This window comes from Anomaloglossus baeobatrachus, chromosome 1 (assembly GCF_048569485.1).
Source record: "Anomaloglossus baeobatrachus isolate aAnoBae1 chromosome 1, aAnoBae1.hap1, whole genome shotgun sequence".
Classification (NCBI taxonomy): Eukaryota; Metazoa; Chordata; class Amphibia; order Anura; family Aromobatidae; genus Anomaloglossus; species Anomaloglossus baeobatrachus.
This window is the reverse complement of record NC_134353.1, coordinates 280337975-280358977: the sequence shown is the minus strand read 5'-3', so window position 1 is coordinate 280358977 and position 21003 is coordinate 280337975. Positions and strand designations below refer to the sequence as shown.

The following is a 21003-nucleotide window of genomic DNA, read 5'->3' as shown; positions in this document are numbered from 1 at the left end:
CGCGCTGATGATGATGCGCGGGGAGCAGTGAATACAGCCGAGCATGATCACTCCAGGCTGTAGTTGCCAGGGGTGATCACGGCCGGCTGTTAATTATGCACGCGTCCCCGCCCATCATCCCGCCCATCTATCATCCCCGGCTTCAGCGCTGAGAGATGGTGGGGAGGATGGGCGTGCATATGTAATGAGCGGGCCCACGTGGTCACGGCAGGCGCTGCTGCTGCCTGCTTGAGCCCCTGATGACCCTCATTCCCCGCAGCCATGCCCTATATTCAGACCATTATACACACCCCCCACTTTCCCCCAACATTTGGGGGAAAAAAAGTGCGTCTTATGGTTGGAAAAATACGGTATTTTTTTTATTTTCCTGCCGACAGAGTCATATGACAGCTTGTTTTTTTGAGTGATTGCTTGTTTTTAGCTCGATGTGTTGGAGTTTTTATTGGTACGATTTTGGGCCCCATAATATTTGATTGCTTTTAGTTCTGCTTTTCATGAGGAAGAATCAAGAAAAAGTAGCAATTCGGGAATTTTTTTTAGTTTTTTTTTTTTTACGATGTTCACTGTGTCGTAAAAGTGATGACTGCTTTATTCAGTATTTTTATGTTTTGCTGCTTTTATACCATAAAAACGATTTTATAGAAAAAAAATGTTTTCACATAACTATTATCTGAGAGCTATACCTTTTTTTATTTTTTTGCTGACAGCTTTATGGTGACTTTTTTTTTTGCAGGACAAGATGCCATTTTCAGCTATACCATTGTTATTTATATTTGACTTTTTGATCTCGTTTTATTCCACTTTTTTGTCGCTATATGATGAAACGATAGTTTTTGTTTTGATTTTTTTTGTTTTTGTTTTACAGTTTGATAGATTGGGTTGTTTCTGACTAGGTGATACCAAATGTGTGTACTTTTTTTTTTTTTTTTTACAGAAATAAATCTGTATTTATTAGTATAATTTTTTTTTTACCTTTTTTGTTCTTAATTTTCTGGGTTTTTTTACAAATATTTTTACAATTTTGTTTTAACTTTCTTACTTACTCCCTATATGGAACATTACATTTTATTACTCTGATTGCTGGTATAATATATTATAATGCATAGGCATTGCAATACATTATACCTTTTAGTGTGACACTGACAGAAACCTCTTAGACCATGCTCTTGGCATGGTCTAACAGGCTTGCCATAGCTGGCTGACCTCCTATGGGACATTTAACTTTTATTAGTCTGGCTGCTGGTGTAATACATGCACAAGCATGTCAATACATTAAAGCTGTCAGTATGATACTGACAGATTGTCTGTTCGTTCATATTGCTGGCATGGTACAGCAGGCCACCGTAGCCAGGTAACCTCTTTTGACCTCAGGTTGCCATGGTAACGATATCAGACCCTGTGATCACCTTGCGGGGGTCCCAATCAGGTGGAAAAGAGAGCACATTCCTTTTCCCAGCCTCCTTAATACTGCAATCACTATTGATTGCGGCATTTAGGTTTTGAACAGCCAGGGGTGGCGCAGACACCATTCTTGACTATAATTTATGCTGAACTCATGGCAGCAATTATGTGGGCCCTGCTCCTGTGCCTGCATGATCGCCATGACATACATTTCAATTATTTTGCGGGAACCACTTCCCAACCATGATGTAAGTGTATGTCTAATGTCGTGAAGGGATTAAATGGGAATTGTACTTTCAACAAACGTTGCTTAAAAGGGTTTTTCCATGAGCAAAGTTTATTTTAATCAATAGATCTTGGAATAATAAGTTGCACTATTGGATGTGTTAAATATAATATTCCTCTGCTCAGATGTAATGGATGTATGGCTGTGTAGGGACATTGTCTGAATATTCCACATCTTCTGGGCAAGGGAGGAAACAAAAGAGATTATACAGAAAGGCTAGTGTAGCGCCCCACGGGGCCTTACGGTACTCGTCACCAGGCCAGTGGTTTCTTGGGGTTGCTGTGACTGGCCTGATCCGGCTCCGTGGCCCCGTCGGCTACATGAAAAGACAAACAAGGGCGAGAGGGGATGGAAGGAGAGCGAAGGGTCCATGGGAAGCATGCCACCGGTTGCAATGGTGGCTGGGTCTCGGACTCCTCCACCGCCGACCCTTCCTGCGACTTTTCCTTTCCCAGGAGCGGTACTGGACGGGAAACGGAGATACTTAGCAGTGCCACCCATGGTGTTCGGCCAGGAATTAGCCGCCGCTGTAGAGTCTCTCTCTGGGGCAGGTGTTGGGTGCAGCCAGGATAATATCACTCCCCACAGGTGGAGCGGAACCTCGGGAGATTGGTGGGAATGGGGCGGCAAACCACGGGAGCGCTGGAGCACAGTGCGGCGGCATTTACTCAGAGTCACCAGGTGCGGGTTCCAGATGCTTTTATTCTCTGGTTAAGATGGTATCGCGCCCCAGGTGCTGGTCCTCGCCGTCAGAGATTCCGGTCGATCCCGGGCAGGCCTGAGGTCCGGTAATCGGTGGGATTTCTCTTCCGGGCACAACTCTGTACTTGGTGGGACCCTGTGGCCTGAGGCGTTCTGGGGATCCCCTCCTGCTCTCTCTCTCACTCTCTGTCTTGGCCCGTATGGCATGCAGCTTGAACCTATTGGGCTGGACCTCTGTCCCCGTTCCTGCATTCTCTCTTTGCTGCTGTGCCCCGAACACTAACGTCGGTGAGGTCCTTGATGGTCCCCTCACCGGGCAGATTTATCAGGTGAGCCTGAAGCGTCTTCCTGAACTAGGGCTCTGCACTTCGCCTGTGCTCGGTCCTGTAAGTACTCACACGGTATTCAGCCTGGCGAACATCCGCCTTGAGCCCACGATTACTGGTTCCGGGTCCCATCCCTCCAGGTGTTACTAGCCCCGGTCTGGCTGGCTCCCCTCTGCAGGAGACTCCTGTAGAGGTCGGTGCGGTGTTACATCCCAGACAGTTCTGTTCTGCCTCCCTGAGGGGTGCCTGGCAGTAACCCCTCAGGGAGCTGCTCCACTGCATTTCTGCTCTGTCTCTTTCTGACTGGAACTGACTTGACTTCCTGTCTGCTTTGTAACTTACTCCTACTCCTGCCCCCCCACCTTTGCAAGGATCCAGTTTGTTGTTATGGTGACCTGGAGTTCCCCCAGTGCCTGTGTCTGCTAGGAACTGGCTGAGTCACTTCCTGACTATGTTTAGATGAACTATGTGAGAGAAATTATTAACTTTTTTAGTGACTGCTTCTCTTTGACCCTGATTCTCCAGGTCCATTGGGTCTGGGGAGCCCCTAGACTGACTGGCATCCTGTTACCCACAATGGACCCAGCACATTAAGGCGGTTGCCCGTAATGACCCAACCCTGAACCCAGTCCCCATTGGGGAGGGCAACCCTGCTGTATGGTGATGTGAGGTGTGTGTGTAAACTTACCGGGTTAACCTCTTCCTGCCCTGGAAGGATGTAATGATATACCCTGTAGCTACCAATCTCAGGTGCACTACAATAGTTCTTAGCTGATTCTTTTTGGGAGGTAAATTTCCCTACCTGACTTTAAACAATGTTTTTTTTTCTCACAGAAAGAATCAGCTGCAATCCCGTGGTGCAATATCTATATATTCTTTTGTGTCCTCCCTAGCCCAGGAGATGTGGTATGATTAGGCCATGTCCCTGTACGGTCAGACACAGCCATTACACAGGACATAACCGGGGCACATTTATAAGATTATCTCCACTCAGAACATTTTTTTAATGCATCCAATTGTGGAGATTATTCCAAGATCTATTGATCAATATACAATTTATTTGTGGACAACTCCTTTAAACCAATGCTACAAGCAACTATAAGAAAATGTGTAATATTTCTTATCAGAGACTTCTGCTCCTTTCTACACCTATAAGCTACTTCCTTTACCCAATTCTTCCCCTTCTTGATCTTATCAACACTGAAAAATAGTCTAACTCCAGACAAGACTGACTAACCACACAGTGAGGTGATAGGTAGCACCCGCTATTATACTCTAAGAATAGGGAAGAGATTTGACTAGCAATTAGGCAGAAGGTTATGCAGAATGTTCATGCTGAGTTTTCTAACTAGTCTTTTACCTCACCCCACTACTGTATTCTCAGCGTCACAGATCAGTTTAGATGAATGATGCATCTCTATGATGCTGTTTATTTCCTATCCAAGGAATGAAGAGCAGGAATATCTATCGCTTTGTGCTGTGTATAGGAGGCCTAATAGCAGCTAGTCTCCTCCTAGCATCTCTGCGTTAATAGAAATTTTAGAGTTGGAGCCTGCAGAATAGAAAGCAAGTTAAAAACATAGGATAGAAGTAATATAATGGCCAGAAATAGTATCATTCCTGTTCTAGACAAACATCACAGCTTTTTCTGAAAAGTTACTTGAAGGTATAGTTACTCTCTTATTTGTATTTACATTCCTTATGTGATAAATACAGAAATAAAGTTGCTCAATTTTCATTTGCATCATTAACTGATTGCCATATTTAATGCTGCATTGTATGGGTTGTTACAGGGATACTGTTTTGTAATATTTATTTGCATACATATACAGTATTTACTTGCAGATCATGCTCTTGAAAAGGAATATTATTTAGATTTTAAGTTCAGCTTGTGTCACAATGATAGTGTTTTTCCATCCAGCATGCAATGAGTTTGATGCTCATCAAAGAGCAATTAAAAGAAGAGGCTGAATTATAGTTAAATATATAGATTGATTTGTAAACAGGATATCCCTTTCCCAAATTCCTGTGAAGGATAAACTACACTATACACAAGATAAGACAAGGCAGGAGTTTCCATTGTTGTTGCCGCTGTGGTCCTCTGTAACATACACAAGGCATTTCTAGGGTTTGTCCACTATTTAGGAAACCTCTTATTTGATGTAGTAGTCCATCATATAAAATAAAACTATTTAGATATATACTCTTCTCCCACATGTTTAGACTTTTCTCAAATGTTCAGGTTTCGTCTGAGGGAAGTGTTAGTGTTGCAGCGTATCTGGTGTTGCTGATAACCTAAAACAGTTTTTTTTAGCATAACAATGTTATGTGAACTCTGGAAACCCCAACACTGGAGCAGCACCGATATGTTACAAAAGTAATCTTTTTTATTTTACAGGATTTTACAGCATTTAAGAAGGGGTTGTCAAACTAGTGGACAGTTCCTTTAAATAGTCTGTGTTGTTACCCAGGACAGCAGCAAAAATGACATAGGAAACAGTTTCCTTCTCTACCGTATTTTCTCTCCTAGAAAACATTGGATCACACTCAGACAAATTATATTTTATTAGTCTGTGTACATGTCCGATGTTTTCCTCAGACCCAGTTTGTACAAAGAAAAATATTCTAGCATGCACAATTTGCATCCATTAATTGGATCATGCCTGACCACACAAGTCAACGGGTCCGTGGAAACAATCGGACATCTAAGTGAAGTCCAATTTTCACGGACTGACAGAATGGAGAAAGTTGTGAATTTTTCTTCCATCTTCTCCGGATTACACTCTGATCAGAGTGTGATTTAGCATAATTGGACCGATTTTTGTCAGATGAGAGAAAATACGGTCGTGTGACCCTAACCTTACATTTTGTGTAGTTTATCCTTCACAGAAAGTTCGAATAGGAACAACCTCTTTGCGGATAAATCTGTGCATTTTAGATTTAATTTAGTGCTTTTTTTTTACTAAGTCTAACGTTACTTTCAAGAATGTATCCCCCTAACATTACCAGTTTATCTGTGTTTTAACCTGCAGTAAATACTTTATACCCTCTGATCGATTTTTTTCGTTACAACCGCCTTAAGTGTAACGAAACCCTTCCAATGACCAGCTCTTTCCTGTTCTTTTCTTCTAGCACTGGCGTATGCATGTATGTCGGCATTCATACCAAAGTACCTGTACAATTTCTTTTTAAAAGATAATTCTCATGTAATTCAAGGTAAGTTGTTTACAGTGCTAATAGTAATATGAAATATACAATATATTAAGCTACATGTTTAAGTAAAATGCTACTTTTGACAATAGTTCTTTTTCTTTTAATAGTAATAAAACATTCTACTCAATAATGAGCAAAAGTGGTCTAGTAGAGAATACTGGAGAGATATGGCTAAGGGGAAACCAAACAGCAAAAATACCAATGATAGACATTGATGGCATATATCTACAATATACCATTAATGCCCCTGCCAGTAAGACTCAAAACAATCTCTCATTTTCTGTAGCTTTGCCTTTTGCTACCCTATGGTAGGCAGACCCTCTATTCAATGTAACTTTAATGGAACTATGTCAGTAAGCGGGAATCATCCAGGAATATTGCAGTAAGCCATACATTGCCTCTGCATTAGCTGGTGCGTGGGAAATATGACATTACATGCAGACCGATGGGTAACCATTTAATATAGTGATACTAAATAAATATTAAAAATGGAGGAACTTGAATGGTGGAATCCCACATGTAACCATCCATCTTCATAAATGACGTATATGGAAACTTCTAATTTGTAGTCTTTTTAAAAATATATACAGTAGATAATGTATATTTTAGTTGCTTAATTTAATTGTCCTGGACTGTGTTTGAACTGTGCCTCATTCCTCTGATCACATCTGTCTGTAATGTTCCTGTGATTTCAGAGTACCTGACCGTGTTTTCTCAGATGATTGCATTTCATGACCCGGAACTGAGTAACCACCTGAATGAAATTGGTTTCATTCCAGATGTAAGTACTTGAGGCTCTTGTATGTGCATTGTGCCATGAAAACTGCATGTGTGTTTCTGTCTATCTAACGTATCTGTGCAACAGTCTAAAAGTGGGTTTGTCTGTGGTCGCCTAGCAGCTCTGGATAGGGCTTTCATGGAGCCGTTTATACTTATTCCGACTATCAGGAGACCCAGTGGAGCCCTGGCCTTCACCCTTCAAGCCCTGTACAAGAATGTGGACTAACACAGGGACCCAAGTTTAAGTACTTGGTGTAGCCGCTGGCTGATGTAGCAAATGGTCATGTCCCTGGCTTAGAACCCGCGAAGGTAGACAAGGGATAAAATAGTGTCACAAGAATTGTCAGAAAACAAGCTGAAGCCGGAACAAGAATAAAACAGGCAAAGCAGGAGAAGACCAGCAAGAGTAGACCAGAACTAGTATGAAGAATAACTGACAACTCCCAGTAGGAAGCTTGGGATTTTAGTAGGGTGTGGTGCTATCCTATTGGACAAAGTAAGGAACTGATTACTCTTATTTTTACAGTATGCACACCCATACAGCCAGTTAGGATGGCATGTCCCAGTCACCCTAGTCTCAAAGTCTGCACTGTCAAGAGCGACGTCTCCATCACCAGTGCCGCTCACAAAATATATATGATAGCACCTGGTGACAGAAGCAGATGTCTTAGGCGCAGGGGGACCCAGAGAACAAAATGTTAACGCACTATTACTCTTATTACTTATAGGATACATTATCATAATGGATAAACACAAACATAACATTTAGCAAAGTAAAGGGTACGGCATCCTGTTAGTACTTAATTTTAATTTCTGAATGGGATTTAGATCTGAACTTTGTCTGGGCCACTAAAACACTTAAATATGTTGTGATCCCGCCAATTTCATTGTGGTTCTGGCAGTATGTTTAGGGTTGTTGTCCTGCTGGAAGGTGAACCTATACCCCAGTCTCTAAGTATTTTGCAGCCTGTGACAATGTTTCCTCCAAGATTGCCCTTTACGTACGTAGCTCCATCCATCAACTCTGACCAGCTTCCTTATCCCTTATGAAGAAAAGCCTCTCCACAGCATGATGCTGCCACCACCATGTTTGGCGGTGGGGATTGTGTTTTCAGGGTGATGTGCAGTGTTAGTTTTCCGCCACATATAACGTTTTACATTTAGTTTAAAAAGTTCCCACTTGACCAGAGCACCTTCTTCCTCATGCTAGCTGTGTCCCCCATATGATGTATGGAAGAAGGTTCCGTGGCCAGATGATACCAAAATAGACTTTTTTGTGCAAAATATTAAGTGTGATGGGGAACTAACACATTGCCTTTTACTTCCGCACTCCAATGCATCTTTCACAATCTTTGCACACGCTCATCATTTGCTGTAATATAAAAGATAGGGTCTGAGTCAGTCTGTTGCTGCTAATGTATGTGTATGTGTAGATTTTCTGAAAGAACAGGAAGTATGCATAAAGAATAGCCTTGGTGACCAGTGTAAAAAAATGCAAGAGGTCTAATGTTTTGTTGTATTTTTTACAGATAATTAAAATTTTAAAAAAATACCAAAGTTTAAAAATAAAATCCATTTAACAGAAAAACATGATTTAAATATTAGGTAATTTTCTGAAGACACATTCCTTTTAAATCAGATTATTTCTATCAGACCGTGTTCAGTGAGAAAAGGGTCTTGATGCTGTACGTTGCACTCTGCCTCCACTGATTGCTGTAAAATGGCTGTAATTTTGTCAACGCCATCATTTATCTTAATCTTTTTTTTTTTTCTAGATACTAAATAGCTATAATTCTAGGCATGATTCTGGCTTGAAGTGCTGCTGAGTGCAATCAGTGGCTCTGATGTAATCAGCCGTCATGGTTATTTTCTAGAATGATCCCTAATCATTAAGTATTATAGATTTTCCTTTTCTTCTGGATTGATAGAATGACTTGGTTCTGCCTATTTGTTATCATTATGGTTGCACTGAATTTTCTGTTGTTATTTTGTTGTGGCAAATTGTACTATGAAAGCAAGAACGAGATTGTGGTGGTGCTCAGCATTTACAAGCTGATTTGGTTATGGTGTGGTTATTTTTGCCTTGGTTTTCTCACTGAAAAGATGATTTTGGTTACACGTGATCACTTTTCATCTTTCGTTTCTTAATTCGCATTCGGCATGTAAACAGAAGACAAGTCTTTGTGTGGTTTTGCCACATTGTGGTCCTAAGTTAGGACTTTTTACGTTGCGAGTTTGAATAGGTTAATTTTGATCTGGTATGGAACATGTTGTGTGGACCTATACAAAATAAACTAAGGTTATGCATGTTTTGTGCCCTAAGATTTGTCTTTTAATATTCAATACATTTGTGATTAAAATATAGTAAAATAAAGAAACCGCATAGTTTTAGTTTCTTAGCTCCTTCATCCCAATGACTAAGATGGGGTTAATAAATCAAAGGATTTTCACCATTTCTGGCATATATAAGGTGCCGCCATAAAAAAAAATGGGTAAGGCTTAAAGGGACAGTATCGCGTTTTTTTATTTTTTTATTAAAATAAGTGATTCTGAAATGAAGTATTTCTAATTCAAAATTAAATTCGTAGCTTATTTAGTTTTTATGTAATTCTAATTTTACTTTATGCACTGGGGGCCATGTTGGATTTGCTGTGTGAGTAACAACAGTTACACACTCCTTTACTGCAGCCCCTGTGCATAGAGAATAGTGGCCGCCATCCGACCCTATGTGTAGCGTTACAGTGGGTGTGTGCTGTGATCTGGACGCGCCCCCTGGGCTGTCCATATCACAGCAAAGGGCAGATTTCAGCGCCATTTTTGTGGAGATTCAATCCACGCTCTTTGCGCCACTTTACACCTGTCAACCGCCGGGATGTAAGTCCGGGACGCCTCCCCTCCCCCCGTTACCGATCACACAACCCTCCCTCCCTCCGTTCTCACCAGCCCCCGCCCCCTGCCGTTACGTCTGTTATTAAATCACGTCCCTCTGCTGTCCCCAGCCCCGTTCTGGCGGCCGCCGGTGTGTGTCCTCCCTGTGCTCTCACCAGCCCCCTGCCGTTACCGTCTGTAATGAAACCCCCTCCCTCCCCCAGCTGTCCTCAGCCCCGTCCACGTTCGTGTGTGTGTGTGTGTGTGTGTGTGTCAACCCTTCCGCTTGCTACCCTGTGTGTACTGGTGATACTGTCTGCTGAGCTGTGTATCTAATCCTCCCCTGTGTGATACTGTGTGCTGAGCTGTGTATCTAATCCTCCCCTGTGTGATACTGTGTGCTGAGCTGTGTATCTAATCCTCTCCTGTGATACTGTGTGCTGAGCTGTGTATCTAATCCTCTCCTGTGTGATGCTGTGTGCTGAGCTGTGTATCTAATCCTCTCCTGTGTGATACTGTGTGCTGAGCTGTGTATCTAATCCTCTCCTGTGATACTGTCTGCTGAGCCGTGTATCTAATCATCTGTGTGATACTGTGTGCTGAGCTGTGTATCTAATCCTCTCCTGTGTGATACTGTGTGCTGAGCTGTGTATCTAATCCTCTCCTGTGTGATACTGTCGGCTGAGCTGTGTATCTAATCATCTGTGTGATACTGTGTGCTGAGCTGTGTATCTAATCCTCCCCTGTGTGATACTGTGTGCTGAGCTGTGTATCTAATCCTCCCCTGTGTGATACTGTGTGCTGAGCTGTGTATCTAATCCTCTCCTGTGATACTGTCTGCTGAGCCGTGTATCTAATCATCTGTGTGATACTGTGTGCTGAGCTGTGTATCTAATCCTCTCCTGTGTGATACTGTGTGCTGAGCTATGTATCTAATCCTCTCCTGTGTGATACTGTCTGCTGAGCTGTGTATCTAATCATCTGTGTGATACTGTGTGCTGAGCTGTGTATCTAATCCTCCCCTGTTTTATACCGTGTGCTGAGCTGTGTATCTAATCCTCTCCTGTGTGATACTGTGTGCTGAGCTGTGTATCTAATCCTCCCCTGTGTGATACTGTGTGCTGAGCTGTGTATCTAATCCTCCCCTGTGTGATACTGTCTGCTGAGCTGTGTATCTAATCCTCTCCTGTGAGACAACTACTGAGCCACCATACTGTGCCAACTACTGAGCCACTGTACTGTGCCAACTACTGAGCCACCCACCGTACAGTGCCAACTACTGAGCCACCGTACTGTGCCAACTAGTGAGACAACTACTGAGCCACCATAAAGTGCCAACTACTGAGCCACGGTACAGTGCCAACTACTGAGCCATCGTACAGTGCCATCTACTGAGCCACCGTACAGTGCCATCTACAGAGCCACAGTACAGTGCTAACTACTGAGCCGTCGTATTGTGCCAACTACTGAGCCATCGTACAGTGCCAACTACTGAGCCACCGTACTGTGCCAACTAGAGAGACAACTACTGAGCCACCATAAAGTGCCAACTACTGAGGCACGATACAGTGCCAACTACTGAGGCACGGTACAGTGCCAACTACTGAGGCACGGTACAGTGCCAACTACTGAGCCATCGTACAGTGCCAACTACTGAGCCATCGTACAGTGCCAACTACTGAGCCACCGTACTGTGACAACTAGAGAGACAACTACTGAGCCCCCATAAAGTGCCAACTACAGATGCACGGTACAGTGCCAACTACTGAGCCACGGTACAGTGCCAACTACTGAGCCACGGTACAGTGCCAACTACTGAGCCATCGTACAGTGCCATCTACAGAGCCACCGCACTGTGCCAACTAGAGAGACAACTACTGAGCCACCGTACTGTGCCAACTACTGAGCCACAGTACAGTGCTAACTACTGAGCCACCGTACAGTGCCATCTACTGAGCCACCGTACAGTGCCATCTACAGAGCCACACTACAGTGCTAACTACTGAGCCATCGTACTGTGCCAACTACTGAGCCATCGTACAGTGCCAACTACTGAGCCACCGCACTGTGCCAACTAGAGAGACAACTACTGAGCCACCATAAAGTGCCAACTACTGAGCCACGGTACAGTGCCAACTACTGAGCCATCGTACAGTGCCAACTACTGAGCCATCGTACAGTGCCAACTACTGAGCCACCGTACAGAGCCATCTACAGAGCCACAGTACAGTGCTAACTACTGAGCCACCGTACTGTGCCAACTACTGAGCCACCGTACAGTGCCAACTACTGAGCCACCATACAAACGTACAAAAAAGCACCTGTTGCAAAAAATCGCGGCAACAACGCATGATTTTTTACCGCGTTTTTTTGCTGCGTTTTTATCATTGAACAATGTCATTAAAGATTGTTTAAAAAATAAAAAAAGATAAAAGGTCTGACATTTCCTTCTTCAATATGTTCTTCATTACTACACTAGTGTATGCAGGAGAGCAGACAGCTGCAGAACTACAAGGCTCAGCATACTCCATCCAATAGTGTATGCAGGAGAACAGACAGCAGCTGTAGAACTACAAGGCTCAGCATCCTCCATCCAGGACTGTATGCAGTAGTTTTTTGCCCCCCAAAAAAATGACGTGGGCTTCGACATATTTTTGTATGCTAGCCAGGTACAGCAGGCAGGTACGGGCTGCCACCAACCCCCAGCTGCCTATTTGTACCCGGTTGTGAACCAAAAATATAGCGAAGCCCTTTTTTTTAAATTATTTCATGACTTTCATGAAATAATTAAAATAAAAAAATGACATGAGCTTCGCCCAATTTTTGAGTCCAGTCAGGTACAACTAGGCAGCTGGGGATTGGAATATGCAGTGCAGAGTACCCAAGCTTTCTGGGCACTCACGCTGCGTATTGCAGTCCGCAACCACCCCAGAAAATGGCGCTTTCATAGAAGCGCCATCTTCTGGCGCTGTATCCAACTCTTCCAGCTACCCTGATGCCGGGTGGCTCACTGGGTAATAATGGGGTTAGGGCTAGCTGTATATTATCAACTGGCCCTAAGCCCGAAATTCATGGTGTCACGCCAATATTAGACATGGCCACCATGAATTTCTAGTAAAAATAAAATAAAACACAACACACAGAAAAATATTTTTAGTAGAAATAAAACACAACACAATTAGTGACTCCATCTTTATTAAACTAAAGAACCCCCCTCCGCAGTAATCCTGGGTCAGGGTCCCGCGCCGTCCAATATCTTCTGATCGGTTTGCTGGAAGGCATACCGATCAGATTATGTGTCAGGATCAAGGATGTGAATCACATCACACATCAGCTGATTGTATAAAAGCTGTTTATACAATCAGCTGATGCATCAGTGGAGAAAAAAAAAAATCCTACACACTTACATGCTCGCTCCTGTCCGATCGCTGCAGGAGCTGCCGATGATCAGCTGATAGTCTCCTGACGGCATCAGCTGATAGCCGGGCGGTAAAAAGCCGGCGTCACCGCGCAACTTGCGATCAGCTGATGCGTCAGGTGACTGCATCAGGTGATCCTCCGCCAGGTCCTGCATCCATCGGACGAGCCTTGGAGCCGGCACACAGCCACAGCGGTGGTACCGTAAGAGGAGCTGGGAGCGGGCATGGCACCGGGAGTCTGCAGACAGGTGAGATGTCTTTTTTATTTTTTTCTACAGTTCACTTGATTTCCAGCTGCTTCATTTCCCGCACGGGAGCGGGCCTGCCGACCGCACGGGAGACTGATGACCGCACGGGAGCGGGCCTGCCGACCGCACGGGAGACTGATGACCGCACGGGAGCGGGCCTGCGGCGCACGGGAGACTGATGACCGCACGGGAGCGGGCCTGCCGACCGCACGGGAGCGGGCCTGCACACCGCACGGGAGACTGATGACCGCACGGGAGCGGGCCTGCGGCGCACGGGAGACTGATGACCGCACGGGAGCGGGCCTGCGGCGCACGGGATACTGATGACCGCACGGGAGCAGGCCTGCGGCGCACGGGAGCGGGCCTGCGGCGCACGGGAGACTGATGACCGCACAGGAGCGGGCCTGCGGCGCACGGGAGACTGATGGCCGCAGTCTGTGTGTATATATATATATATATATATATATAAATGTGTTACCTCTTTACTCCCGGGTGGAGCTGTATAATTCATATACAGTCACCCAGAAAATGGCGACACATTACTATGAAATACACCTCCTCCTCTTTTGGGTGCAGTGTAACACCCAAAAGGGGAGGAGAATAGGCATGTCATCTAGTGACTGCCGAAATTTGCAGCTATCGTAATTCTACTAAGGATTACTATAGCTTTTTGATGTGTACACAGGAAGATGCTCCCCCTACTGGCAATTATAAGTATTTTTAATATAAAAGTTTTATTTTACATATTTAAAAGTTGAAATACATTAAGAAAATAGTTATTACACAATTATAATAATATTGGTATCTGATTTGGCCTACAAAAACAAAATTAAAAAAATTAGACGATACAGTCCCTTTAACAGGAGAAGTCAATCTTAGTAAGGCAAATTTACTATAACTTACTGGTGTAAATTAATTACCATATTTTTTGGATTATAAGACGCATTTTTCCTCTCAAAAATTTGGGAGGAAAATGAGGGGTGCGTCTTAAAATCCGAATGTAGTTTACCGTGGGGGTGGTGAAGAGGGTTCAAAGGAGGCAGGGGTAATGCTATGCGGTGTACTGCCCACACTGGTCTGTGTGGCGCTGTTCTGTGAATCGGGCGGCGCAGTTCTGCTCTGTGCGAGGCTGGTCATGTGGCTCTGCTCTGCGCGGAGCTGCTCTGTGTTGCAGGCGGTCATTCTGAAGATGTCGGCAGTCAGGGCTTCAAATAATTGCGTCTAGAATCAGCGCGTGCGCAGATGGAGCTCCCAGCTCAAGCTCTCATCTGCACATGCGCCGACTCCGGCCGCCATTGTTTGAAGCCCAGACTGCTGACATCTTCAGAATGGCCGGTGACTCATCGCTTCCCGCACAGAGCAGAGCAGAGCCATGTCACCAGCACCGCACAGCAGAGCCACATCACCAGCCCCGCACAGAGCTGCGCCCGCAGTGAGTATCTGGGCCCCCATCTGTACCACTGGCAGCATTGCAGTACTCCAGCACCGCCCCTGCCTCCTGTGACCCCTGCTCTGCTGCTGCCCCCTCTCCCTGATAAAACTCCACCGGATTATAAAACGGAGCCCATATTTTTTTTTTCTACCTTTTTTTTTCTCCAAATTTGGGGTGTGTCTTATAATCCGGAGTGTCTTATAAAATGAAAAATACTGTACTCCACTCCCGAAAGATGTGCCAAATTAATTTTGGTGCATCTTAGTCCACTGAGCTTTGGGTTGGTCTTTGAGATAAAAAGATCTCCTTGGGTAGAATCAGGTACTGCTGCTGTGAACACTTACAGGACCTTCCAGCGACATAGGCTCGCAATTGGGAAATCAGTGATACCCAGGCCATTGTCCATGACAACACCCAAAGGCTCCTCTGCCACGTAAGAAGACACCAGTATTATAATTTAGCACATGGTAAGTAGCTACCCTTACTGAGAATTATGCATATGTGCACAGGAACCTCACGTATCTCTAATACCATGCCTGAAAAACTAACAAATTATTTAAAAGGTTATTTCCCTAACACGTGTCACTTTAGTACAGCTTAACTGCAGTAATAGAAATAACCCTTGGAAAGGTGTAGTGCTGTTTCTTGAAGAATCAACCCCTTTTTTTAACAATCTTTATTTGCCTGAAAGTTCCTCCAAACGTAACCTGTTCATAGTATTATGTCCCACTTCTGTGACCCCAGAAAATGATTTGGGATCTTCAGTGGAGACCCGTTAGCAAATTTTTATGGTAATTTCATTACACTGCCACCAAAGAAAGAATTGAATACATCTTGTCAAACGAAATGAATGTGCTGCCATATGATACATGAACCTGACAGGTCCTCAATAGAGAGCAATGCTTGGACTAATTGATTAAATTCTGAAATAAGCTATCTTCCTAAATTAAAAGGGTTTTCCAACCTATAAAAATTATGGCTAAATTATCTTTAAATACTAAGCCAGATATTTTACTAATGTAGTCCTTTAGTCTCTGGTGCCTTAGTCCAATTGTAGCTGTTCTTTCGATAGGAAAGCTCACCATCATTTCCATTGCATTGACATAGAAACTTGCAGTAAGGCTGGTTTCACACTACGTTTATTTAACATCCGTCCATAACGTTTTTTTAGCGGAAAAACGGATCCAGTGCAAATGCGGTTTCACTTCAATGCATTTGCAATGGACTCGCGTTAACATGCGTTCACCTGCGTTTGCGTGCGTTATAGTGAGGATCCAGCGACTTGCAGTTTTTTAACATCTTTCAAAAACGCTACTTGTAGCGTTTTTGAGCTGCATCCAAATACTGCATGTCACCGGATCCTGACTAAACAGCACGCAAACGCAGGTGAACGCTGGCGTGCTGATAGACCGGATCCTGCTTGCTCTACTGAGCATGCACAGAACCAGTCTCGCGTGATCTGTCTCTCTCTCCTCCTCCCTCCCTCACCCTCTCTCTCTATCTCTGTCTTTCCCCCTTCCTCCCCTCCCTCTCTCTCCCACCTGAGAGCTGCGGACACTCGTAACCAAGGTAAATATCGGGTAACCACTTCTCTTAGTTACCCGATGTTTACGTTGGTTACGTGTGCAGACAGCCCTGCTCCTAGCAGCTGCAGACACTCGTAACCAAGATAAATATCGGGTATCCAAGCCCGATGTTTACCTTGGTTACCAGCGTCTGCAGCTGTCAGAAGCCGGCTCCCAGTCTAGTTCCCCTCACTCCCGATCACATGACTCCAATGCCCGCCCCTAAACATCCAGTGACCGGATCCTGCAAAATAACAGATGCGTTTGCATGCGTTTTTTGCTGTAAAAGCAGGATCCGCTTTTGCAGCAAAAAAACGTTCCTGACGCATGTTAAATAAACGTAGTGTGAAACCAGCCTAAGCCAGCCCCTCTCACTCACTGCTCTGGTTGTCTGTCTGCATAGGAAACACTGTCTGGTGTTGGACACAGGACTGGAAGCAGAAAGATCAGACCCAGGACCAGATCAGTTGCCAGCAGAATGGACACACAGGAACTAAGGCTGCTTTCACACATCCGGTTTGAGCTGTGCGGCTCAATCCGGCTGTGAAACCTATGCAACGGATGCGGTGAAAACACCGCATCCTTTGCATAAGTTTTTTACATGCGGCCCGTCCGGTTTTTGCCGCTTGCGGCATGCTACTGAGCATGCGCAGTGGACAAAACCGCATGCGGCGGCCAGATGCAGTTTTTGCCACATCCGGCGTCCATAGGGATGCATTGAAAAATGCGCCCCATCGGCTGGATGCGGCGCGATGCATTTTTTTTTGCTGGAGCAAAAAACGTGACAGGGAACGTTCCATCCGGCTGCCGCATCGGCTAAATCTGCCACATGCGGCAAAAACCGAATGGAACGCAAGCCCATGCGGCACAATGCGGCGCCAATGCAAGACAATGCTGTAAAAAACGAAACCGGTGGCAAAAAAAAAACGGTTTTGTTTTTTCAGCAGAGCGCCAGATTGCGCCGCACTGCTACAGCCGGATGTGTGAAAGCAGCCTAATAGCTAAACTTAGTTAGCTAACGCACTAATTAACCACTATTTAACCACAGTGTCTTAAAGTAAGTAATGGCATATTTTTGCAATCTCTTCTGAAGATTCTTCATCTGAGACTTTCAGCGATCCAGAGACTGAACAGTTTGGAAAGCCTCTATAGGATCGGTGTACCCTGCAATATGTCATCAGTGAAACTAGAATACTCCTTTATTCCAGAATGCTCTAGGGGGGTATTTAAAAATGGATTTTCCATAGCAGACATTTTCTTTAGCGCAATGTTTAGATGAAAATATTTATTTATGGATACCTTTGCTTTTGGAGATAAGGATCTTAACGGGGTTGTGCACTACTTGGACATCCCCTTCGCATTCACCTTGTTTGCCCCCATATAAAATAAATAAGCCTATGTTCCCCTCCGCTGCGGCCGCGGTTCCAGTGATATCTAAAGCCGCATTCCTGGAGCCCCATGACCAAGAAGAATGCAATGATGGAGAGTAACAGACAAGGGACACACTGGAATGACTGTTGTCTGTTACTCTCCATGATTCACTTTTAAATGGATTAATAAAATGAGCCTTTTTAGAAATGATCTTTTCATAGTGCTGGATCATTTTTTTCTTCTTGGATTGGATTCATTGTGGTTTTTTATCCCGGACACTTGAGCAGTTGAGCTGTTTTTTTGTTTCTATTTTCTAAGACCATCATGTGAAGTGGGTGACATATTGCATCGTGATGAAACCACCGGAAGACATCATAATGTGGTGCGTTACTTCAGCATACTTGACCTGAAGACCATTAACAAGTTCACCTTTCCTTGGTTTTCCATTGAAATCATGGCCACTTGCACACATTTTTTCATCTTTTTTTTTTACAATTAAACAACAAGCTGTACCACCATTCACAGACATTCTTCTCCTATATGTAGCCCTCTTATTCATCATTGTTCCATTTCTTTACTGTGCAATTTAATACCAGACTAGAATAAAGATGAATATGTGTGTAATTTTAGAATGTATTATTGATTTAGTTGTTTTGGTTGTTGGAATAATGAAGTTTGTGTTGATGCATCTTTTGCTACTATTAAATCAGAGTATTTCTGGTATAGTGAAGTTTTATAATGGGGCAGCGTCATGCTTGCAGCTTACAAGGGTCCAAAGCTTTGTCCACCCTCAGGGGGCCAGTGACTGAGAGTATGTGGCCAGCCGCTTGCTCATAGTTTTCATGTCAAGTATCCTGGAATTATACACCACATTTTGTTGTCTGAGGAATGGGAATTTTTTTTCTCTCCTGATCCCAAGTGTTGATCGACTAGGTCAGCATTCAAAACAAGAATTTTACTCCTTTCAGGGACTGGAGTAACATTTCTGGCATAAGGTATGAGCATGAATTAGACAAATGGGTGCAGACATGCCCCCGTTACACTCCAGTTCTTGCCACTTTGATGCGACAACACTATAATTCACAAAACTGTTGTAAAACCCCATGTTGTGCCAAAACTTTGCATATTTTTTTGCAAAGAAACATCTAACTGAATTTGGACCCTAGTTCTTTAAAGGGAACCTGTCAGGTCCCCTATGCCCTCCAATTTATACCTGTATGCTCAAATTCCCTGGGCACATGCACAAAATATATAGTAGCTGGCAGTGACACAAGCTTGTGAAAATCATGTTATCATGCCCACAGGGGTGGGATAATGCGACAAGAGGATCAACTAGGCTGGGGAACTAACGCGTCTAGTCAAGGACCTAATTCGCATAGGGAAAGCGAGTTTTTTAAAGGGAACCTGTCAGGTACAATATGCACCCAGAACCACAAGCAGTTCTGAGTGCATATTGCTAATCCCTGCCTACCTGTCCCTGTATCTAGTAGCATACATAAAGAGATCTTTAGAAAAAGTATTTCTAAAGATCCTTCATTATATGCTAATGAAGCCAGCGACTAGTTGCAAGTGCGTTAGTTCCCTTGGCTATTCTGCCCCCTTAGGCTATGTGCGCACTTTGCGTTTTTACCTGCGTTTCAGCTGCGTTTTGAACTGCAGCATTTTCATGCCAAAATGCATGCGTTTTGATTTTCCAGCAAAGTCTATGGGAAATGGGGACTTTGCTGTTCAAAACGCGTTTAATTTGCATAATTTTGGGCAAAAACTCAGCGTTTAAAGAAGCAGCATGTCAATTGTTTTTGCCATTTGGGCTGCATTTTGCTAACATTGAAGTCAATGAGAAGTTGCAAAAAGCAAGCAACATCAAAATTCCAGCGTTTTACCTGCTTTTTAGCTGCAGAAAGCATGCGTTTGACATCAAAATAACTGAATGATATGTCCCTTTACACAAACACATAGTCCGATAATTAAATTAATGAAAAACATTAATTTATTGTTATTTTAGCCATAAATAGTATAAAACTGCTATAATTATATTAAATAAAACTATTTTCATTATGATTTATAAAATTATATTTTGCATTTTTTTTTCCTTTTTTCATAGTGTTTGTATGTTAAAACTTTAATTAGTAGTGTGTTTGTAATCAAAACACATCTGTCTCTAAGCAATAGAAAAGCATGAAAAAAGCGCTAAAAACACGGCTGAAACGCAGTAAATACGCACACGTATTTATCTCGCTTTCGTGATCAAAAGCAACTTTGGTAAAAACCATTTCTGCCAGAGGATGCGTTTTCAACTGCAACTACCTCGACGCCAAGTGTGGACATAGCCTTAGCTTGTAAGCACACCCCTGTGCGCGTGTTAACATGCTAATGAATGCGCAGAGTCAGAGGTATGCTCACCTCTGCTGCCACCATGCCTGACATTGGATTTCAGCTCAATGCGCATGAGCCCCGGACTTCCAGTCATGCGCACTATGAAGTCAGGTGTATGTGTCCTGGCTTCAAACTGGTGTAGCGCGCATGATCGGAAGTGGTGGGGACTTCTGATCATGCACACTGACCCTATGCCCAGCATTCTGAGGCGGTGCAATTGACACAGGTAGGCGTGTCACTGCCGATGATGATGTTGGGCAGTGGGCATTGAATGGCATGTTGGCATGCCCTTGTTATAAAGATATCTTTATCTATGCTAGTGTATACAGGGACGGTTAGGCAGGGATTAGCAATATGCACCAAGAACTGCTTGTGGTTCTAGGTGTATATTGCACTTGACAGGTTCCCTTTTAAGTTTTTTTTTTTTTTTTTTTTTTTAACATTCATATTGGTGAATAGCATTATACAGGGCTGGTCAGTCAGTAAGTTTGAGCATTAAGGTATCAATACTGCTGGGTTAGGCTACTTTCACACATCAGGTTTTTGGCATTAGCCACGATCTGGCAAAAAATGGATAAAACTAATCCGGCGCCGGATCCGTTTTATTCCCCATTGACTTGTATTAGCGCTGGATTGTGCCAGATGGTCTTGCGTTGCATGCGGCGTCCACCAGATCTGGCGAAATTGCTTCGTCCGGCTGCCGAAAAGGACGCAGGATGAAACGTTTTTTGTCTCTGACAAAAAACCGGACCATGCCGGATCCGGCACCGTCCGGCATGTTGTATAATGGAAGCCAGATCCGTCGTCATCCAGCAAAAAATGCATTCCAGTGATGCATCCGGTTTCCCTCTCATACTCACCGATCACCGGCGCGGCGCTGCGCTGCACGGCTGTCACACTGCTCTGGTGACGTCTCCTCTTTTGAAAATGCCGGCCCCTCATTATTCCATCTCATATTCACTGCTTCCCCCGCCCACCGGCACCTATGATTGGTTGCAGTCAGACACGCCCCACGC

General features: G+C 44.0%; 1 protein-coding gene across 1 annotated transcript in view; it reads left to right on the top strand.

Annotated features, from left to right (window-relative positions):
- Positions 1 to 21003, top strand: part of TBCK (TBC1 domain containing kinase) — a 516545-nt gene that overhangs the window by 176903 nt on the left and 318639 nt on the right. Inside the window, exons 19-20 of the mRNA XM_075350453.1 lie at positions 5848 to 5931; positions 6624 to 6709. Of these exons, the coding sequence (XP_075206568.1) occupies positions 5848 to 5931; positions 6624 to 6709 (170 nt within the window). The remainder of the gene's footprint in view (positions 1 to 5847; positions 5932 to 6623; positions 6710 to 21003) is intronic.